Source organism: Pagrus major, chromosome 23 (genome assembly GCF_040436345.1).
Source record: "Pagrus major chromosome 23, Pma_NU_1.0".
Classification (NCBI taxonomy): domain Eukaryota; kingdom Metazoa; phylum Chordata; class Actinopteri; order Spariformes; family Sparidae; genus Pagrus; species Pagrus major.
This window is the reverse complement of record NC_133237.1, coordinates 5,303,319-5,326,291: the sequence shown is the minus strand read 5'-3', so window position 1 is coordinate 5,326,291 and position 22,973 is coordinate 5,303,319. Positions and strand designations below refer to the sequence as shown.

The window sequence follows — 22,973 nt, the reverse complement described above, 5'->3', positions numbered from 1 at the left end:
TACTTTCTCCCTAATTTCATGTTATAAGCTGCTTTTCACTGTGAATACCACTTTGACCTGCCTTTAAGAAAGTACATATATGTGTATGGTATAAACATAAATGTACATGCATGTCCAACAATATGGCCTTAATGTAGCTATAACCATTTCAAACTATACTATACCGTCTGCCGTGATGAGCAGGCACTGCAGCGGACACCTCTGTCTGTTCCCCGGGTCCTTCTCGTCGAAGAAGAAACATGGCGGCGTCCATACTGTGCAGGAGGACGGCAGTGTTGTGTAGGACGTTAACGGGGATTTCATCTTCAAAAACCGTACTTTCTGCGAGCTGTCAGAATGGACTTCTATTGCAGACGGCGTCCTATAACCCCAAACCATTAAAGCTGAACCTCCGAGAGCCGTATGTCCCAGACAAGGACAGCGAGAAAACGCCGGAGTGGCAGAAGACGGCCCGGTATGACAGGAAGCTGTTCGGTCGCTACGGCTCAGCGTCGGGCATCGACCCTGCGTCTCTGTGGCCCAGCCATGCGGAGCTGGACAAGATTACCGCGGAGGAAAATGAGTGGCACCCTCCGTTAGAGGTAATGCTGAAGAACATCGAGACCAGGGAGAAGCTGGAAACCGAAAAACGTTTGGCGAAGTAAGTACTGCTACTGTAGCTAACACCAGTGCGTCAATTATCGGACAGGTGGAGCAGAAACTGTCCTGGTGTGTTTACAGATCAGTCCAGTTCAGTTCAGTCTTGTGCAATCATGATTATTGCCAGGCAGGATGCAGTAATAATGTATCATGTTATTATATAAATATGTAGAAGGCACGGACTGATGTAAAGAGAATACAGGAGAACACAGCCAGCAGCCACCTGAAGACCACCTGATGGAGGACAGTACACAGGCCCTCAGAGTAAATTTACCCTGATATTCGTGATTATTCAGAACTTTATCACAAATTTAATGTATTGCCATGGACGTTAGAGGGAATTGTGTTTAAAGATTAAAAAAAAACAACAACAATTAAAGGGGCACAAAGAAATTAGTATTGAACAAGAAAGAGGTTCAAGTTGGAGCAAAGAGGCAGATCTGGTCCCGGCTTTTAGTCTCTTGTATGGATCAGGCTTAAAAGATGCTGAATCCTACATTTCCCATAATGCAACTAGATAATATCCTAAGTATAAAATTGGTTGTCAGTGTAGCTGCATTTGTATATTGTATGTAGGTGTGTAGGGCTGCATCTAACTATCATTTTAATCTGCAGATTGTTTTGGTTAATCATGTACACTAAAATAGTGAAAAGTGAACGTGACAGTTTCTCAAAATCCAAAGTGGTACCTTCACATGTCTTGTCTCTGTGTCCAAGGTCCAAATATATTCATTTTGGGCTATATAGATAAAATTGATTTGATGTGTTTGCTTAAAGATGATTGAAACAATGAACTTTTTTCCTTAGCTGTCAATATAAACCCAATCCAATCTACATGGGTGTTTTTAACATCAGTGTTGATTATGTGTGCACTGTCCCATAAATACATAAAGCAAAAGTGATTACATAAAACTAGGTTTGTGTATTAAGGTGTATATTATTGTGTATATATGATGTGGATGTGTACTGTATATTATATCAGATAATGTATTTCATTGTGATTTCAATATGGACAAAGCTCTCGAGCTAAAAGAGATCCTAATAAACACGCAAGCAAGCGGACGAGTCAGGGAATCAAAGTTATCACAAGTCATCATGTGAGGAAGATGAACCGTGCCAAATTTCACATCCATAGTTGCCGTAGCAATCCAATTGTTGTCGAGACATAATCTAAATTGACCAGCCATCGAACAACTATGCATCATGCACCACATTAACATCTGTTATACTAATCTTTTCAATTTCCATCACAGAGAGAAAATCATTGCAGCCAACATGGCCAAAATGCCCAAGATGGTAGCTGACTGGCGCAGAGAAAAGCACGAAAGCAAGAGAAAGCTAAAGGAGGAGAAAGCCCGGCGTGCAAAGATGCTGGCAGAGGCCAGAGAGCGATTTGGCTATGCATTGGACCCTCGCAGCCCCAAGTTCTTGGAAATGGTTGCTGAAATAGAAAAGGAAGAGAAGAAGAAGAAGAAATTGATGAAACGCAGACTGAAAGAGGAGCAGGCGGCCGCCCCTGTCACACCTCCTGCTGCCGCCTCATAGTCTTGGCCTGAGTCATTTCAGACATAAATAACTGTCGGGACTTGGGCGAACTGTAGTTAATGAGATGGGAAGCGTTCTGCACAACACAAATCAGTGGGACAGTTGTTTGAAAGTATTCGAATAACTGTTTGCTCATTGTTTTGTGTTACCCGACTACATCTGTAATGACCTGGATTTAAGAAAGCTCCATGTTTTTGTTTTCTTCTGTAAAAAAACTGAGTCCAGAGTTGTTTTCTCCATTTGTTAAACAATCTTTCATGACCTCTTTATGTATTTATCTGTCACTGAAATAAATTCCCCTCTGTACAGACTGCGTTCTGTCTGAAATACTTTCACTAAAGAAGATTAACACCACAGAATTTTGGTGTAATTTAAGACAAAACACAGATGTTCATATGTAGAATTTTATTTGTGCAAAAATAACTTTATGGAAAGTGCACATATTCCAGACCTGCCCCAAGACTGAATCTGATTAATTCAATACACTCACAGTGAAAATGAGTTTAGGACAGCTGTAAACAGTTGATTTCACCTCTTCAGTCTCCTGTAGTATCGCCACATTTCTTCGAGCCAGTTGACAGTCTTCTGAATCAGGTTTTAAAAATGTTGTCATCTTCCAAAAACAGCATATTATCCTAAAGTTAATTATGTTAAAATCACACAGTAAAATAACAGTCAGTACTATACATTTCATTAAGTCATACAATTTCTTACATTTGCTATTTATAGTGGCTTTCAATCACTTGTTGATTAAAACTGAGTGTTCTTTAATTCTTGATGTAAACAATAAAAACATTGTCCATGAAATAAAATGTCCCTCAGCTTAAAACGTCAAGCTCCACTTGACTCTTTGAAGCCGGGTTAGAAAAGGACGGGCTCATGTAAATATTCTGACCGGTTTGTCCGATGATATGTTGGTGTAGACTGTGACACAAACACCTAAAACAGGTATACCTGAACACAGTGATAAAATACCCAGTATTTACTTGATGAAAATGGATATCGGTTAAAAACTGTCACGATCAAACAGCCGTAACTGTAAGTGGAAACAGAGTCCTTTACAAAGAAAGGTCTTCCTACAGATGAGTGTCCTCCTCTTCACCAGGGTCAGCCTTGAGTTTGGCCAGAGCAGCGTGTATCCTGAACTGTGTACGAGACTCCATCGAGTATTCTTTGTAGTTGTGTCTACAAGTCAAAAACAACAGAGACGGTTTCAGTGTGAAAAACTGCCAAGATGATGGTTTCAAAACACCATCTATTTTTAAACTATCAAGAACATGTGGTTACATTTCATTTGCTTTGCACGTGTTAAGGTATTGTTCAGATTTAGTTTTTTGTTAATTGATTCTCCATTTAGATCCAATGGGAGCAGAGTGTTGATATTTGATGTGCAGTTAAATAAAAGTCCAGCCTTTCAGACCTACAGTATATGTAACAGGGAGAGAGCGACCTCTAGTGTTCCTGTACGAGCCTTACACACAGCAACCAGAGACAAAACCCCCCTGTCCCTACAGTCCTGTACATAGGACTTTGTTGGTGACAGAACAAAATGTGTCAATGTGAAACTTCAGTAGCAGTCCATAAAAAACAAAACAAAGACCATTTAATCACATTTTAAGCAATTTCTCTAATTGATAGTTGGCTGCCTTAACAATCGTTTGTTGGGTAATCATGATATATTAAAAGTGATAGATCATGTCAGTGGATAAAACAGTGTAAACACCATGTTACTTGAATGATAAATTGAATATTTTATGAGCTGATCATATTCATTTGTAAAGTAACCAGTAACTTTAGCTAGTAACCTAAAATGGCAGCAATAATCTAGTTAAAGGGGTTCTATTTAACAATTTGTAGCAATTTATTTATTTTAATTTTATTTAATCAAGTTTTGAGCAGATTGTAACACGAAAATGACGTGAAAAATGAGACCTCCCCCGTCTCTCTCAGTTGCTTATACAAGCCTGTGGACGATTTGTTCAAGTTGTTTAATGCTGCTGGATTGTGGATTAGTGTCTATGTGCCGCTAACAGAGAGCAACTGTAGCTTATGTTAGTTTATAAATGGAGTCTAAAAAAGTACAAGTACGGTTCTTCAGTTAATGTGTCCATCGTTAGCTCAAACAAGAGACAAGAGAAACCAAAGATTTCCTGCTGTGTGAGGTACAATTTGTCGTCTAGTTCAGTTAAAATGCGGCTGAATAAAAGGAAAAGGCAGGAAATGGAAAACATATTTATCATTTGGGTGCATTAATAACTGTAAATAAGTGTTTTATTTATTATTGTTTTATCATTTCCAAAATAAATGTGTACCCTCACAATAATCCATGCAATTTGTACCCCCCCCAATGGTGCATGTGCCAGAGTACATCAATGCATCAATGCAGCTGTTATTAAGGAATAACTTACTTGGCCTTGTGCAGTAGTTTAATAGCCTCGTCCCTTCTGCCTTGGTCTATGAAGAGCAGACTGAGCTCCACCAGAGCGTTGGGCACCAAGTAGTGGTCAAACCTGATCTTCTTTTCACTGAGCACACACAGAAAAAATGAAATGTCACGGTCACATGCAGTTACAGTTGACACATTCGTTTGGTCAATACTCTGTGGTATACTGTGACATCCTGGGTAAACCTGTTTAAAATTTGTAATTAATATTTGTTGTTGTCTTGATTGCTCTGTAAATATTAACTCTGACCTGATGGGTGAGCGAGGAGGCTTGAATTGCTAAGGAAACATTACACTGTCAATACTTCCAGTTCAGTTAAGATGTGAGAAAACAACACAACACAATAATGTATATAATGTCTAACCTCTATTTTGAATTGCTGTATGTGTGGTTTCTTTTTAGCACATTTACTTTTTTAATATAGTTTATTCTGTATTCTGTGTACATGCAGCTTCCTCTGTAGCCACAAAAGGCTTCATACTACTTTTTCCACATATGCAGTAGTCCTCCCCCATGACATGTAAACACACTTAAGTCATCTTCTGGCCCTAAATTAACATGACATGGTCAGTGTGTGTTTATCCATACTGCCAAAAATCGTGTCCAGTTTGTACATGCAGTTCACACGCTGATTTTTTGAATGGTTAAAAAAGATAAAGGTTTATTTTTTTCTTCTTGAAAATGATTTGTAAGAACTTGCCCGCACATGAAATTAATCTGACATGTTTTAAACAGCAAAATACTGACAGACAGACAGATAAAAACTGAAAACATTATGTGAAGACAGTGAAGTTATTCGAGTCATCATGTTTCAGTTGAAGTCATGAGTGTTTCACTTCCTGAGTTTGAAGTAATTTAATATCAAGTCAACCTGCAAGTCATCACAACAGTGACTCGAGCTGACGATGACTGGATTCCACATCTGTGACTGGAGCTCACCTGGAAAACACTTTGTTGAAGCATTCCTCAGCGGCCTGGAGGAGACCCTGGTTCTTCAAACACAGACCCTTCAGCAGGTGGATCAAACAGCGGTCATCCACCGAATATTCATTGGCTGTAGAGGAGGGAGCAGACACAGATGTGTCACATGATCTCACTTTAACTACAGTTATATTTTAAGATGAGGGGGGTTGTTCTGACTCGTGTTTTTGAGATAAGTTGTATTACCAGGAGACTCCAGCAGGGTGCGCTCTGCATCCGCCAAAGTCTGCATCATGCCTTCAGTCAGCTCGGGTCGCTTGCTGATCATACTGAAACCGTTCCACATGTACATCATCTCCTACGATGAGACAGTGATTACTGTTGGCCGGCTCAGAGTCAAACACACTGCGTGTTGTGTGAGGTTTTTGCGTGTGTGAGGCTTTACCAGCACTGGCACAGGTAGCTTGGTTGGGGAGGGAGCCTTGTAGCGTCTGGCCTTACGGATAGCAAACTTCTCAGTCGGGGGAGACTTCCCTGCTATCTTCTGTTTGAAGGTGGGCACTTTTCTAAAGACACGTGGAAATAATGAAGACACATTAGGAAAGAAGGAACAGGGTCTGAATTAGTGACAGTGCTTGCTTTAATACCTGCATTTATAGGGCCTAATTTTTGGCCACTTGGGGCTGTAAAAAGCTGTGAACACAAAAGTGACATATTATCACCTTACACTGAACATGTTAGCCAACACATCCAGCAGTTACCGAGCATTCATTTATACCTGTGTCTCTGTCTACCTGAAGACTTCAAGTCCAATACTCACTCTCTTTAGTCATGTTTCAGTCTCCACTAACTCCTGAGGGAAATATCTGGTGCTGTAGCTGCTAAATGCTGCACTATGTTCACCAGCTGGCTTCATCTGTGCAGTTTGGTGCTGGGCAAGTAGTGACCAGTAGGTCATCTCGCTAAAAACAAGGTACAACAGTGAGAGTGAACCCAAACAGCAAAGTTTATTCACTTGGACGTTGATTCCGTTTTCAAATTCATCTGCTAAAGGAGGAAACGTTTCTCGGTGCTCACGTTCAATCTCAGTTTAATACGTGGATGACTTCGGGATATCACGACTAACTTGCCAAACATGGGCCAATATGCAACATAAGAATTTTTTAACATACAACATAACTTTTCTGTGGAAACATAAATTAATATTATAATCTTGATAACTTATTACATCCCTCAGATGCAGGCCTGATGTTTATAACTATTAAGTCTTGCACCCCCTCCTCTTAGAGAATGGCCCATCCCAGCTGTGGCTAAGTTGGTGGGACTAGAGCATCTACTGGGGCTGACTGGGTACCAAAGTTCAGAAGAACTGCATTGGTTAATCTGCTTTCTATTCTGATTACAGTGGTGGGGAAGTGGAACTCAACACCTACAAACATTAGAGAGTATATGTTTAAAACCAGGCTCAGGTTTTGGCTATAATCAGCACGTAACTGTCATCACCAATGATTGTCTTGCCTATATTGTCTATCATAATGATTCTACTTAAGTTATACTGATGGATTTCTGTCTATTGTGCTGTTTTACGTAGTGTACTTTCTGTTCTGTGTATTTTTGGTTTACCTGCCCAGGGACAACATGTGCAGATTAGCTGCTAGTTAACAAGAGCTTTTTATTTGTGCACTGTCACTGCAAAAATAAACAATAAATACATTTAAAAAATAAAATAAAAAATACAAAGCAGAGTATTTCTGCCTGTGTTGTGCACATCTGGAAGATCTTCAAGAAGAGTTTTCAGCTTTGGCAAAAAGATTTGTCTTTGATCAAAAACACTTCTATCCTCTGGGTTCACACAAAGTACACAGACATGTATGCCAACAATACCACTCACAGTTCCCTTGAAAGTACATCAGAGTCTTGGGACACCAGTAGTTTGCTTCTGAGATAAAACCCAGAACAATCACAGTGTCTGTGTGTTTACCTGAAGAGCTCCACCTCGTCCTCCCCAAAGGGCCTGGCTTCATCTTTAGGCAGCATGCTGAGGTAAGCAGCTTTCATGTAAACATACATGGCCTAACAGAGAGAATGAGATTCACTCATTTTACATCTCAAGATGTTTTTAAGATCAACGCACAGTTTTATATTGAGAGATCTACCAACTAAATTCGCTCTGATCTCCTCTGGTCCGCCTTGTGTTCTGTACCTTGGACCAGCGGCTCTCCTGGCTCAGCAGGTCTGCGTAGAAGTACGCCATCTTCCACGTTCGCTTATAGGTGAAGCACCACATCAGCTCCCAGTAGCACATGTGGTGGAACTGCTTCCACGCCTGCTGGGCCTTGCAGCCATCCTCAAATAGTGCCACCGCCTGGTAGCACAGTGACATCACATCAAGTGGCACATTAATAAGGATATGTAATGTTACGTTTGTAGTATGTTTTGTATTAAATATTGACACTGGGCGCTGTTCCTTCGTCAGAAATAGCGTCATTCTTCGAGCCACATTTTGTGAAACACACCTCATCAATGTTCCCCTTGATCTCTTCAGTCCTGCCTGCAAAGAAGAGGAATATTGCTCCCTGGAGAGACGAGAAAAGTAGAAAAAAAATTGTACATCAGCCGACAGTGTTGCTCAGCATTTCACTTCAATCTCCTGTGTGTTGAACTGTCGTCCATCTGCAAGCAGACCTACTGTATAGCAATTACTCTTGGCTGTGTTTAACCAAGACATTTCCATTTTTGGTTTGGTACACATTGTGTCACAGCTCTTGAGTTTGCTCTCTGGGATGGGCAGGCATGTGGGTAAAAGGCGGAGTGGAGACAGGGATTGTGGATTTACAAGAATGTGAGTCAGGTGGAGTGAACACAAAGGTGTGTGAGTGCACTTAAAGTATAGGTGAGATGGTGTGAGGATTCAGGGTGTAGAGGGGACTGTGTGAGTGGAGGGTGGAGTGAGTATCAGATGGAGGTAATCAGGGTGGGGATACAAAGAGAGCAACGTGAGTGGAAGGAGGCATTTGTAAGAAAGTGCTGACGTACAGTAAGAGGTGCAAAAATAGAACGATTGAAAGAACAGAGAGAGACACAAATCAAAATAGAGGCCGCAATATCCAAACATCCAGAGCGTAGTATGGTTACAGCTGGCTCCTACATTTCCCACGCTGCAAATCCATAGCACGGTTTGTTAGAACTGTAGGGAGCCTAAGTCACACCCCTTCCAGTTTGCCCCATGGGACCTTATTTCAGGAAAACTTTGTATGGTAGTGAATGGAGAGAGAGGGATCCAGTTTGAATTGTGTCATGAATCACACGTATGTTTGTCACAGATAATTTACAAGTCAAGAAAGACGCAGTTTGTTATAAAACCAATGAAATATAAGACTGTGAAAATACATAATTACAAAGACTACCCAGCCAACGACGGTCAACGGTCACCAAAACCCGTAACTTAAACCTTGTAGAGCTGCTTCTGTATATTTGCAGCTCACAAAACTCTCCTTTCACATAACTGCAGTTGTCAATATGAGCAGTATTTCCTGTGTCGAGTTGGCGACCATGTAGGTGTTGGTGATGTGTGTTGAGCGAGACGATGTAGTTCACTGAGCGGTCTAACATAAAACTAAATGGAATTTTACCATCTTTACGACAACTACTTTGACTTAAACTTTCTTGACATGAAAAATTATCTTTAAAATTGATAAACATCATATTTGTGATTCATGGCACAATCCAAAACGGGATAAAAAATGATTTGTCTTTCTCCATTCACTACTGTACATCATTTGGCACAATGATGTTCTGTTTGTCTCCAATGAGCCAACGTACCTTAACTACCTATGTAGTTAAGGTATGTTGGGTAAGATTTTGCCATCTGTTGCACATGTCGTTTATTAAAACCATAATACCCAAACCAAAACTACTGCTTACATTTGAACCTGAAAATATGGTAAATTTCTCTGACAGAATTATCTGCTAAAGATAATAAGTAGCTATGCTTATGACATCAGCCTCTGAGGCAACTTTTGCATCTGAATAGCAAACATTAACACCTGCGTTACGAGACAGACGGCCCTGTGTTTTTCCTAGAAAGTGATTTTTTTCTGTAAACAGACGATCCTTTTTGTCGCTCACCCGTGGGTAGCGGAGCCGGAAAGGTTTGAGCAGTCTTTCAGCCTCAGCTACATCCCCCTCACCGGTCCCTGAGGGGATGGAACAGATAGGATATGATATACTGTAGATAAATCTTCCTAGCAGTGAAAAATGTGCAAGTTATGATATAAAATGTAATGGAGTACAGTATTACCTAGTATGAACGTGAGAAAGGTGTAGTAGCAGAGCACGAGCAGCGCACACAGCATGGAGCGCAGATTCATCCCTGTCGCACCTTCATGCAGCAGCGACAGACCGTATTCCTAAAACAGGACCACACATGTAGAAAAACACCCATGAGTGCATCAGTTAACGAGGGGATTGAATAATGGAGGATATCTATGAGTCCCACCTTGTCTCCAGAGAAGCCTGCAAACTCCAGAACTTTGAGTATCCGTGGAGGAAATAAGGAGAGTGTCTGTAAATAAAGACGACCTGATAAACTGTATGGTACAGACACATGATGACACACAGCAGGAAGTCAACCGATGATGTTTAAGGAATGTTTTGTGACGTACCAGATTAAACGCCCCTATTCCAAAGGATATTCCTCCCTCTAAGTGGACGTGGCTGGGTCCTTTGAGACAGTTTGGAGATTTTATGAGGGAGTGCAGTTCTCTAGATGATAAAAGGCAACTATGTCAATTGTTTAACGACACAGTTTAGCATAATAACCTAATACGGTGTAACATGCAGCTATTCAAAACACTTAAAGGGGTAGTCCAGGGATTAAAGGTTGCACTTTAATAAAGTTAGGAATATTGTTAGAAACACATTTAAAAACAGACTGAACACAATCGGTTTAGCAGAAGCCAAAATATCCTTACCAGGTACTCCAAAAACACTTGATCCTACATTTCCCATGGTGCAACTCAGCAGCATATTTTTTGAACTACCTAACTTTAACTCCTAGTTTGTAGCGGATGCTCTCTGTTATGTTATGTTGTAAGTGACTATGTTCCCACAGCGGCCATTTTCCTCTGACACCACACTCAGCGTGGGAAACTCAACTATGGTACTGCTTTGTTTCAGATTGCTAGCTGTACAATCACAGGGAATCCAACAAATCGTTAGCATTTCACTGCGTCCAGATTGATCGGCAACTGAAAAGACAATGGCTAGTGAAAATCTGGAGAGACTTCAGGCCATTTTTCAAGATAAAACAGCATATTTAATGACCCATTAGCTTCTGTTAGACAACAGCTAACGCTAGCATTCAACCACTTCCTAGCTAACATTACTGTTTCATAGTGTTACATGATGCGATAGGAAAGACATAAATTAGTTCTCAAATATCAACCCATATCTTGGACACATTGCTTTAAGCCCAGAAGTGAAACACACTGGATGTAATCAAATGGTAATGTTAGCTAGGAAGTGGTTGAATGCTAACGTTAGCTAATAGGTTACCAAATATGTAGTTTTACGTCAAAATATGGCCCAAATACCCTCCAGATTTTCATTGTCCAATAACTTTTACGTTTCTACTCAACCAGTATGTGATGAACTGATAACAATTTGTCAGATTCCTGATGTGTATACGACCCGCAGCCGGGAACACAGCAGCACATTGTTATCTCAGCATTCAAGCTTCTCAGCCTGAGCAAAATAGGCACCATGTGAATAGGGGTCAATCGAGTGGTGTAGGCACGATGAATTTTTGTAGGCTAACCCAGAAGTTAGCATGGCCCTGGTTCCCTCAACAAAAAGCCTATTGGATTTTTGAATATCGCCAAATATAAGCTCTGTGGCAAACACAAGTGTGTGACTACACAGTTACTATACACATGTTCTGTAAACTATACAATCTACAAGTTATAAAGTAAGAGTAAGAATAGTTTGTAAGTAAAGACATCCTGTAGAGACGCACTAGTGAGTAGATGAGTCTCTGTGTTCGATGTGATGACGTTTAATGTCCCAGACAACTTCTGTAGTCTCATTTAGCCTTGTTTGCAAAACTGTTTTTAAGACAGATAAGCCCTTTATAATTCAACTGTTGTGCATTTAATGATGCATTTGTTGTTGTAGACGAAAAAACGTGTAAATATCCTGATCCTGTGATAACCACAGCCCTTATTTCAGGCATTTAACCGAAAACGGATTTAAAAAAACTCATCGATTTTGAGACGAGGGGACAGGATGTGCAAAAATGCTAACTGACTTTCAGGTTTTAGGACTACAAACTACTACACCACTCAATTGCCTCCAAATCTAAAATGAGATTACATCACTATGACATCATCTGGGTTATTTTTCCCAGTTCCCTCCAAAACTACAGAAAATATCATACAACTGTTTTGACAGGCTTAACAGTACTCAGTGAAATCAGTGTAGTGGCCCTTTAATAACCACATAAAACACTTTTAACAACTGCTGCAGTTTGGACAGATAACATATACATTCTTACTATTCATTAACATTATACTCCACCGACATTCACTTAATTGTTCTTCCATTACTTACTTGTAAATTAGATAACTGTTTCGTACTTTGATTCCTCCTTTGATAAAACTCACCATGTTCTCATCCTGCAAAACAAATACATTAATCAATAAGGGAGAAAGGAAAAGTGTATATATATTGCAGTTGTGGCACCTGGATTAGACTTCATAGCATACAACGCATTTAAAACTATTATACAGTCTTGAAAACCTGGATAATGTGTAAACTTTGGGCTGTAATGAAGCAGATAGAGATATATTAGGATACACTACTGCACCTGTAGGAAGGTGAGAGCAGCTCTTTGGAGTTGGCACTCTGCATAACACACTTCAGCATGAAGCTGCACTGCAAACACACATCCATACAAACACACATTGAGTAATAAATAACATACAATGATCAGAGTCAACAAGCAGTAAAACATTAAATCCATGTTTCCACAGAAGTGCTTCCAGCCTTCATTCCTTCTTGCCTTTTACCTGACCATTTGCATTTGATGAGCAGATTTCATGGTTTAATAAGTCTTTCCTTTCCTCCCTTGTGTGCAAACACACACAGACATTTGCAAATGCAAAACTAGATATTGCACCTGGTAAATTAAGCATCACTTATTTAAGTGTTTAAATTGTTTGGCAAATATTAGCATGCTAACACACTATACTAAGATGGTGAACATGGTACAAGGCCTTCAGTCCTGAGCACCTGGGGACTTGGCTGACATCACCTGGTAATTGTTTGAGTGAGAGAGCCTGCAAAGGGCCGAAATAGTATAATAAATATAGGACAGCACTTTGATGCTATTGAATATATAGCCTTATAATCAAAAACAGAAATTAGTACACATAAACATAAATAGAAACCTGTTCAGTTAAAGGTTTCAGGGGAAAAGTTCCATGATGTTTCAAAAGCTTACTACTTTTTACTGAGTGATTTAAGCACAGAAACAGTTCTCGGAGAAAATGTCAGATGTTAGGTGGTGATTTAGAAAACGTTCATTTGTGAATAAAAAATGTTGCATATAGAATAATGAAAGCATCTGGATTATTGTTTTTTTTTTTTATAAATGTTTTGAGGCATCCCCTGGTAACCCATGGTAACCATGGGTTTAATGTTAAATTGCTATGAACTATGAAGTCTTCAGAAATGCAGACTTATGGAAAGTGCCCATAAGGGCCTCAAAAGGTCCCTGAGGGAGCCCTCATTCACTTAAACACTTGCAGACTTACCAAGAATGGGCCTCAAAGTCTGTGAGTGTGGACATAAGGATTGGGCCCTAAAACCTGCCTAATGGTAGCATTTTAATTGTGAGCATGTTAGCATGCTAATTCCCACACGTTTTACTTGAGCAGGCCGCCCAGGAGTATGAACGGCCACCCGTCTTAGCATCTTATCGGCTACTTTTAATTTCTTTTATCCGTCCAAGAGAAGGACGCCATCCACGACTGATTAATTAGTGGACAAGACAAGAGAAAAACAGAAAGCCAAGGCAAGCCAGTGTGCATGCATTAGAGGTAGAAAATTACACTATGGCACAACTTGATCTATTTGCAAGGTGCATGAGGTTAAACCTCTACAAGCCTAAATATGTCAGTCTAATAATAAAGTCGTTCTACGTGCTGCAGGTGTTGCTGGAATTATACATGTTACCCCATAAAAAAAGGAAAATACAATACAAATGACACATTTGTCCAATTGCATTAACTATTTATGGATGGATTTAAAATGGAGTGAGACATCCAAGCCTTTTACCTTCAGTGAGTGAGTCCCCGACTGACTTGTTTGTCAAACCTGGGGATTTCCGTCGAAACCTGAAACACCAAACAATATTCAGTATCAACAGCAGACATGGTGTCAGCATTCCTGCTAACACAGCAAGGATCATCCATGCCTCTCGGCTATCTTAGCAGCTCCTTTAATGGCAGCTTTCATGCAAACACAGTCAAATTGGTACTACGGTCAGAAACAGGCCATGTAAATGCACTCTTAAAAGTTTATGGCTCACAGGCTGTGGAAGAAGAGTAAGCAGCAAATTGGATAATAAAGTAAGGTGTTATAACAGAGGTGAAGACTGGGGGTGAAAAAAAAACTACAGTGTCGAGACTTCCTGACCTCTGGCAGACCTCTTGGGCACTCTTCATGGTATTTCCTGCATTGCTGATGTCATCGGGTTGGAAAGTCATCATGGCCTGCATTTCCAGCACCGTGGCATAGATAAGAGCATGGTACATACTCTCTTTCACTCTACATAGGAAGCATGGAGTCGCAGGATCAACATCAAACACATCATACTTTGAGCAAACAGAGCTAACGTTCGGAGGATAGCTACAGTATGGCCTACGCATTTTCCTGTTGAGAAAAGATAAGAGTAAATATCAGCGTCTCTTTATTCTTCCTATCTCCTCTACCGTCCCAGCTTGTCTTGTGCATAGTGTTTATTTTGCAGGTCTGCCTTTTCTGTTGGCTGTTGAATCAGTCAGACTCTGGGCGTCACCTTCAGCAAACACCTCATATCCTGGAGAACTGAAGCCGACCAGAGCCACCGTCGTGGTCTTGGCTGACAGGAAGCTCACTACTTCACAGTTCACACCACAGAAGCTTCACCCGAGGCCAAATACTGCTGACATCATACTAAAACACACCACTATGAAAAGTTCTAAAAGTAAAGTACAACAGCACACCACAAACTGAAAGTCGTACAGTAACAGCTGGGTAAAACCCCTGTGACTCAGGATTATTCTGTTACCTTGGCCGCAGCCTCTCCAGGCTCTCGGTGAAGTGGTTGTTAAGGAAGAGATCCAAGGCCTCCATACACTCATCCAGACACTCTTTCAGGGTCATCTGTGAGGAGCTGCCACACAAACATGGGTAAACACATGCACACAGCAAAATGCAAACGCACTAATCTGTGACTTAGCGGCGTGTTCTGGGGTTAGAAGGGGATGCAGAGTGAACAGCAGCACAATTTCACACAGGATCCATGTGCCATGGTAACAGGTTCACTGTAAACATGCTCTTAAATTTGCCTTAGGTAGGTCAAGTGTGTAGAATTTGGGGGAATAAGGAGGCTCTCTAGTCAGAAATGTAATATCATATTCATAATTATGTTTTCATTAGTGTATTATCACCTGAAACTAAGAATCGTGGTGTCTTCGTTACCCTAAAGAGTCTTTTCTATCTACAAAGGGAGCGGGTCCTCTTCTTGAGTCCGGCACGTTTCTACAGGAGCCCAGAATGGACAAAGCAAACACTGGCTCCTGCATTTTTAGCAGACACCACAAGGTATGGTGAAGGGGTATTCAGTTGGTTGCAATCTGTAACCTGCTGCTAGATGCGACCAAATCCTACACACTGGACCTTTAAGGTGTTCCACTAACCACAGAGCATCATTAAGCAACATGCTGAAGCAGCGGGGCCATGTCCCTCAAAATGAAGTGTTATCAGTAGAGATGCACCATATTGGATCAATAAATTATCGGCCCGATATTGGGAAATTGATATATCAGTTATTTGTTGGTACTGCTGAAGTTCTAGCCAATAAATAATGGAGCCCATAATACAAAGCAAAACTGCTTTTACTGTCTTAACAAGAGCAGCATTTACAATTTCCGATACAGTAGGCGGCTGTTTGTGACTTGAAAGTTGGTTTACGATCCACCAATAAACACAGAGGAGAAGAAAAGAATACGGTAAAAATGGGAAAATTGTCTTATCGGTATCGGTATATATATAAAAAAAGATAATTATTGGTATCAACTGAAATAAAATCCATATTATGTTTCCAGGGCTTCAACTAACGATTATTTTCATTGTCGACCAATCTGTTGATTATTTTCTGAGAGTTGTTTGGTCTACAAAATGTCAGTGTCAAACCAATGTTTCCCAAAGCCCAAGATGACGTCCTCAAATGTCTTCTTCAGTCCACAACCCAAAAGTTATTCAGTTCAGTAGTAAAATATTCATATTTAAGGAGCTGGAACCAGAGAAATATGAATGTGCTCCCTTTAAAAAAACGATTAATCAATTATCAAGATAGTTGGTGATTAATTTATTGGAGTTTTGTTTTGTTTCTTTGATTTCTTTAACAGAGGCTCTGGTGTTGTCTGGAAAATATACGACTTTAAGTTATCTGGCACTATTTTATGACAAGTGCTGGACAAAGAGTCAACAAGTGACGATTGCAGACATCGAGGAAACAGAAACGGTCTATGAGCGTTTCCTGCTGCAGCTGAGGGTAAATTATCTCTTCTGTTTATTTCCTGTGAGGGTTCGTTTTACCAGCTGATCCAAAGAAGCGAAGAAACCGGGACAGAAGTCCAACTTGTAGCGCGTTAACGTGACGGTAACTGGTACTCACTTTTGTGCAGCATTTGCGCCTTTCCCATTGGACATGTTCTCTGCCCGGGCGGTGTGCCCCAACACCTGTTAGGAGCTCAGCAGCACTCGCAGAAAATCAAGATGCATTCACCGCTTACACCGAGAAACCAAGCTGTCAAACTGAGGCCGGCTGCGTAGAAGTTGGCGTCAGGCTAAAAAGAGTTTCCTGTTGGTTAGGTTCGCGTAAAGCGCTCCGCGGTGAAGGCATGCGTTCATCTGTGAGGATCCCGCAGATCGAGTGAGCAGCGGAGGCGCACCTGACTCCTCCTCTGTGACATCACTGCCACGCACACATTACAGTGTGAATCACAGGCTCAGGTGCAGCTGAAATGATTGTGTCCATTACAACCACTGAATGTTGTTGAATTCACTTTTCTTTACTGTTTGTTGTCAAACGTCAAGACTGAACATGCATCGAGGGGGTGTGACAAAGTGTTGGGCATAACTTTACCAAAGAAGGAACAAAACGTAGGTAATTCGTCTTTAATTCGAAATTAATAAGTATTTTGGTGCCACTAAGCAGCTGATTCAAAACTTAGGAAGAAGTCAGTCTGTGTCCTGCTGCAGAATTACATCAGTCTGTTCACATGTACTGTCACAGTACAGTCACTTGAGGGCACTGTTGTCACGTGTGTAAAACATGGATGTAATGTTGGCAGACACGTCCATTCTCTCACCGTTAAAGGTGCCTATGTGAGATAATTGATTGCTGAGTCTCATTCACAGGTGGTCAGATACTGAAGCTTTGGGTTGGTGGGTCGGGCCAGCCACCAACACAAAGTGTCAGTATTTGATGAGACTCAACAACCAACTTTCCAGATCACTTTTTGCACCTTTAAAGGAGCACTGTGGAGTTTTGGGAAGACATTTTAATCAGAAGAGAAAGATCTGCATCGACTGAGGTTTTTATGACTAAACCAATCAAATAAACAAACTCTCTTTGTTTTCATGACTGAATACATTGAATAATCAAACTGACCCTAAAGGACAAGACAATTTATGCTGTTTTCTTTGTTTACATTTGGCGGACCCTGCCACCTTTGTAGTTTCAAACAGTGTTCTGGGACCTTATTTTCCTCTGAGAACAGCTTGTTTATTCACTTATGGAAAAAATAAATCTTTCTAAGTTTGTATTAATACTAAAATATAATGAACTAAAATTAAAGAAACACTGATGACGTTGTAAATCTTGTGGGGTGTAGGTGGAGGAAACTGCCCATTGCTGGCAGAAGATGGAGGTGGATGAGTCCATCAGAGATGTCGTGACATTTATAAATATTTATCAATATAAAATATGTTGTTAAATTTATCATGAAAGGTAGTTCTGGTGCTTGAACAGTTGACTGTGAAAATTCTTTATCAGCAGGAAACAGAAATGTTAACAATGTATATTTTTATTCATTTTATTTATTGGCATGAAGATCTGTGTGTGTAAACTGTGACTTCTTTGTGACCACTGAGTTTTCTTTCGTAAAAAAACCCAAACATTTGACACAGTATGTTTACAAGACCAGAGAAATTAATATAAATATTTTGTCTTGATAATTTGTATTATTATATAAATAAACATGTTGCCTATAGTGTCACTATCATTTTAAATGATCATAATAATTTAAAAACACACTTTATACAGTTTAGTTCACTTTTATTCCAACAGTTCACAGATCTGCACACTTGTCAACAACACTTTACAAAACAGAAATCAAACAAAGACATTTCAGCACCTTTAGGTGTAAAGGTGTAACTGGGCTACATATCCTGTGGGGCTTGTATGAGGATGCGTCCGACTACATGTTTTCATATAGACAAGCTTTGTTATAATAAAATGAAACATCAGTGTATTCAACTGGACTATTTTGAAAGAATTCATTGAGAACAGAATAATGTAGGCTGATATTTTATTGACCTCTGAGAGGAGTTCTGTTTTCTCTTCTCTTGGATGTTCCTGGCAGTGGCTGTAGGTGGAGGTTCAGGCTGCAGAGGATGGCAGAGGACAGAGGCAGTGACAGTGACTGTCACAATCTATAGGTGGAGGAAAGTACGGGTTGCTGGTAGTGGTTGTAGGTTGACATTCGAGGTGCATTTCTCTACTAGAATCTGCAGGTGGAGCTGGTGGCTGCAGATTCCTGGCAGAGGCTCGTGTCTGTCAGCACTAATCTACTGATGGAGGCAGCAGTGTTGGTTTTCAGTCGCAGATGGAGGTTTAGGCCTCATCTATCTTCCAGAATCTGTAGGTGGAGGAAACAACAGTTACTGGCAGAGGCTGTAGGCAGAAGATGGAAGACACTTTAGATGGAGGTTTTGGCTTCAGTTGTCTACCAGAATCTGCAGGTGGAGGTGGCGGCTGCAGGTTACTGGTGGAGACTTTAGGTGGAGGCTTGTGTTGCTCTTTGACAGGTGGAGGCAGCAGGTTTTTTAAGCTGATGGTGCAGGTGGAGGTTGAGGCCTCAGTGGTCTTTCACCATCTGTAGGTGGAGGAAACAACAGGTTACTGGCAGAGACTGTAGGCAGAAGATAAAAGACACTTTAAGATGGAGGTTTTGGTGGAGGAGTTGCATTTATCTGCTAGAATCTGCAGGAGGAGCTGGTGGCTGCAGGTTCCTGGTAGAGGCTTTAGGTGGAGGCTTGTGTTTGTCAGCACACATCTACTGATGGAGACAGGAGTGTTGGTTTTCAGTCGGAGATGGAGGTGGAGGTTGAGGCCTCATCCATCTTCCAGAATCTGTAGGTGGAGGAAACAACAGTTACTGGCAGAGACTGTAGGCAGAAGATAAAAGACACTTTAAGATGGAGGTTTTGGTGGAGGAGTTGCATTTATCTGCTAGAATCTGCAGGTGGAGCTGGTGGCTGCAGGTTCCTGGCAGAGGCTTTAGGTGGAGGTTTGTGTTTGTCAGCACACATCTACTGATGGAGCCAGGAGTGCTGATTTTCAGTCAAGGATGGAGGTGGAGGTAGAGGCCTTACTGGTAATCCAGAATATGTAGGTGGAGGAAACAACAGGTTACTGGCAGAGACTGTTGGCAGAAGATGGAAGACACTTTAGGTGGAGGTTTTGGCTGCTCTAATCTACCAGAATCTGCAGGGGGAGGTGGTGGCTGCAGGTTGCTGGTGGAGACTTTAGGTGGAGGCTTGTGTTGCTCTTGTTGGCACAAATTGACAGGTGGAGTCAGCAGGTTTTATAAGCTGATGATGGAGGCAGTTGGTTTTCAGTCAAAGATGGAGGTGGAGTTTGAGGATTCATCAGTTTTCCAGAATCTGTAGGTGGAGGACGCAACAGGTTACTGGCAGAGACTGTAGGCAGAAGATGGAAGACACTTTAGGTGGAAGTTTTGGCTGCTCTAACCTACCATAACCTGCAGGTGGAGTCAGAGGTGCAGGTTTCTAGAAGAGGACTCAGAAGTGCCTGTAGTTGGAGGACATGGGTTGCACCAATCTGTCAGAATCCACAGGTGGAGGTTGCTGTGGATGTTGCTGGCAGAGGCTGTAGGTGGATGTTAGAGTTGAATTAGTCTGCTAGAATCTGCAGGTGGAGCTGGTGGCTGCAGGTCACTGGCAGAGGCTTTAGGTTAAGGCTTGTGTCTGTCTGCACAAATCTATGGAGGCGCACCAGTGTTAGTAAATCAGTTGAGGGTGGAGGTGGAGGTTGAGGATTCAGCAATCTTCCAGAATCTGTAGGTGGAGGAGGAGGTGGATCTTTCTGGAAGAGGTGGATGTTTCTGGCAGTGGCTGTAGATGGAGCTTCAAGTCCTTTACTGTGTGCCAGAATCTGCAGGTGGAGTTGGCAGCTACAGTTTCCTGGCAGAGGCTTTAGGTGAAGGATTGTGTTCTTGCTTTCTGCCACAATCTTTAGGTGGAGGAAACTGCAGGTTGCTAGAAAAGGCTTTAGGTGGAGGCTTGTGTTGTGTCTGCTTGCAAAACTCTACATGTGGAGGTAGCAGTGTAGAGTTTCCTATAAGGTCGGAGGTGGAGGTAGAGGCCTTAGTGGTCATCAAGAATCTTGAAGGTTGAGGTCTCAGCTTTCTGCTAGAATCTGCAGGTGTAGGTGGTGACTGCAGGTTACTGGCAGAGGCAGTAGGTGGAGGCAGGAGTTGGAAGCAGCAGCAGTTGGATGAATCAGGTTTTAGCTGACTACAAGAATTTACAGGTGGAGGTGGAGGTGGCAGTGGATGTTTCTGGCCGAAGCTTCAGGTGGAGTATGTGTTTACAGCTGTCTGCTGTCTGCAGGTGCAGCAGATGGCTGACGTAGTAAAAAGGCACGGTTTAGATTTAAAAGTGTCTGGAGGAGACTTGTAGGTGGAGGATGGAGCCTCTTACTCCAGGTGGCTCTCAGATGTTGTGTCTTGGCAGGTGGTGTAGATGATGTTTGAGGTGGAGGCTTGATAACTGACGGAGGCTGCATGTACTGATGCAGATGAAGCCAGTGGTGTTGAGGTCTCTAATATTTACAGGCTGGATTTGATCTTATTGAACTATTATTAGTGTTTGAGTGGAGCTGCTGCTCTCAGGTCAGTTGGACTTCTTGGCTCTTTGATGTGGAGGCTGTCCAGGGCTCGGTTCTCCCAAAGTATCTACATCATAGAGGGGAGGAAAGTCTCCACCTCTGTACGAGACATCCACATGTGTGAATCCGTCTTCATGGGTAGATGATGTGATGGTGGGGCGGTCGAGTCTCTCCCACAGCTTCTGCTTGATACGTCGTCCCGACTGTAAACTGTACGGACGAACCTGGCCACTCTTGTACCTGTGAGGAGTGGAAGGAACATAAATGGTATAAAATGAACCTGAGTGATTTTGGCCTGTATTGATAGGACAGCATGAGAGAGAGGAGTGGTGACATGCGGCAAAGGGCCTCAGGCCAGAATCAAACCGCAGGCTGCTGCAGCGAGGACAATGCCTCTGCACATGGGACACCTGCTCTACCAACTGAGCTAACAGGCACCAAACTTTTATCGCTGTGAGCAGGGTTCGAACCTGCGCGGGGAAACCCCATTGGATTTCGAGTCCAACGCCTTAACCTCTCGGCCATCACAGCTTCAAGTGATAGATTTTTAAATCATTTGGCAAATGTGATGATCTGATTGAAAGAGTCAGCGTGTTCGACCCAATCGTACCTCAGCAGGTCGTCTACCACTTCATAGTAGACTCTCTGGTAATCTTCCACTGAGCAGTTGTGTATCTTCAGTGGAGCGTCGTGGTTCACACCAGTGGAGCTCCACTGGTTATCAGCACCAGAGGGCCGGGGGCTGGGGGGCACATTGGACACCACAGGCAGGTCAGCAGGTGGGATGGTGGATGGAGGCGGTGGGACCAAACTCATCTTCCCTGGACCATGAGCGGAAGGTGTAGAAGGACGGGGCGCGGAGCTCCGCTTCCTCTTCTGGGGAAGGTTGGCCTTAGTAGCAGAGTGCTGGGGCCCCAGGGTTAAATTCACCTAGAGGAGTCAGCAGCACATGAGAGGATGTCAAGCTGGTCAACTTGTTACTTATCAACAGAATACTTTTACAATCTGACAAGAGAAACATCTTCATCAACTAGTGAGGAAAACTGTGGCAGTTAAAGACCCTTCACATATTCTGAATTCAAAGTGAATATTCTGTTTTCCTCCAGATGTCTAACCTGCTCGTTCCTGCAGCATGGACACTTGCTCCAGGCACCGTGTGCCTGGCGTGCAGTGCTTCTCCTCCGCCTGCTGTAGTCGTGGTCTCGCAGGTAGATGGGAAGGTCACACTGCAACAACACACACACATTCACATGTTAGAGTGGGGCTCTGTAAGAGCAGTCAACGCAACAAGTGGCATTGAATAGACCAGATCTAATTTCTGTAACTGTCCTTTAAAAATGACATTCCTTTTTATGAGCATAGAGGCTGTTTATCTTTTCAACCAATGGAGCCAAAATCTTATTTTCTGAAACAAGATAAAATTGATCTTTTAGAGGCTCCAGAGCAACAATGAGCAGCTGGGCCACTGTTAACTCCCCAATCTTGAACTCTCTGTTCAATAAGTTGATGATTGATCAATGGCAACTGTCTTGTTCATCGTTTCAGCTTTTTTTTCATGCTAAAACATGACGCAGACGCAGCTTCAAAAAAATCTGAGGGTTTACTGCTTTTCCCCATTTTTGTTTTCATAGTTTAAATTTATTTTGTATTTATTTTGAAGTTTGGACTGACTGGAGAAAATGATCAGAAGATTATTCTCCAGTGAAATAAATCATTAGTTGCAGTCCTTTATAAAATATCTCAAAATGAGCTCCACTTCAACAAACAACATTAACATCCAGCTTATCAACAGGCCTACATGAGTAATAATAATAATATAGTGATATATAGTTCAGTAAAAGCAATTTTTCCAAGTTTTATGCACATTTTCCTGATTATACTAAGATACTTTTACTTGTAATAGAGTATTTTTGCAGGATATATCCCACCTGTACTGAAGCAGGCCTGAAGGGTCTGACTAG

The 22,973-nt window shown here is 41.7% G+C and overlaps 2 protein-coding genes and 1 non-coding gene across 5 annotated transcripts; 1 reads left to right on the top strand and 2 right to left on the bottom strand.

The window, feature by feature from the left end:
* The first annotated feature begins 204 nt into the window (after positions 1-204).
* On the top strand, positions 205-2,492 carry gadd45gip1 (growth arrest and DNA-damage-inducible, gamma interacting protein 1). The gene is made up of 2 exons (XM_073494955.1): positions 205-640; positions 1,893-2,492. Exons 1-2 carry the CDS (start codon positions 240-242, stop codon positions 2,182-2,184), a joined length of 693 nt encoding a protein of 230 aa, XP_073351056.1. The 5' UTR covers positions 205-239; the 3' UTR covers positions 2,185-2,492.
* An 82-nt stretch (positions 2,493-2,574) lies between these two features.
* Positions 2,575-16,736, bottom strand: LOC141019922 (tetratricopeptide repeat protein 39A). Of its 3 annotated transcripts, XM_073494952.1 has the most exons (18): positions 16,492-16,736; positions 14,881-14,985; positions 14,247-14,378; positions 13,887-13,945; positions 12,415-12,482; positions 12,159-12,223; positions 10,214-10,313; positions 10,048-10,113; positions 9,850-9,958; positions 9,678-9,745; positions 8,066-8,125; positions 7,753-7,914; positions 7,531-7,622; positions 5,995-6,115; positions 5,796-5,907; positions 5,568-5,682; positions 4,593-4,709; positions 2,575-3,369 (listed from the first exon to the last, which is right to left on the bottom strand). In XM_073494952.1, exons 1-18 carry the CDS (start codon positions 16,524-16,526, stop codon positions 3,261-3,263), a joined length of 1,695 nt encoding a protein of 564 aa, XP_073351053.1. In that variant the 5' UTR covers positions 16,527-16,736; the 3' UTR covers positions 2,575-3,260. The 3 variants fall into 3 exon arrangements, with proteins under 3 accessions (XP_073351053.1, XP_073351054.1, XP_073351055.1); XM_073494953.1 differs by lacking the exons at positions 8,066-8,125; positions 9,678-9,745; positions 9,850-9,958; ... (6 more) ...; positions 14,881-14,985; positions 16,492-16,736 and adding an exon at positions 6,197-6,242 and having other exon boundaries at positions 7,753-7,840; XM_073494954.1 differs by lacking the exons at positions 7,531-7,622; positions 7,753-7,914; positions 8,066-8,125; ... (8 more) ...; positions 14,881-14,985; positions 16,492-16,736 and adding an exon at positions 6,197-6,257.
* Positions 16,737-21,461: 4,725 nt separating this feature from the next.
* Positions 21,462-21,543, bottom strand: trnas-cga (transfer RNA serine (anticodon CGA)). Its single transcript has one exon. It is a non-coding gene; the product is annotated as a tRNA-Ser (tRNA).
* Positions 21,544-22,973: the final 1,430 nt, after the last annotated feature.

What these genes read in the sequence shown, in the direction of transcription:
- gadd45gip1 (XM_073494955.1), top strand. Translation starts at nt 240, where the DNA reads ATGGCGGCGTCCATACTGTGCAGGAGGACGGCAGTGTTGTGTAGGACG. An exon ending in ACCGAAAAACGTTTGGCGAA is followed by an intron (nt 641 to 1,892) that starts GTAAGTACTGCT and finishes TTTCCATCACAG; the next exon opens with AGAGAAAATCATTGCAGCCA.
- LOC141019922 (XM_073494952.1), bottom strand. Translation starts at nt 16,526, where the DNA reads ATGTCCAATGGGAAAGGCGCAAATGCTGCACAAAA. An exon ending in GGCGCAAATGCTGCACAAAA is followed by an intron (nt 14,986 to 16,491) that starts GTGAGTACCAGT and finishes TTTGTGTGGCAG; the next exon opens with CTCCTCACAGATGACCCTGA. An exon ending in CAGGCTTCTCTGGAGACAAG is followed by an intron (nt 9,959 to 10,047) that starts GTGGGACTCATA and finishes GTCCTGTTTTAG; the next exon opens with GAATACGGTCTGTCGCTGCT.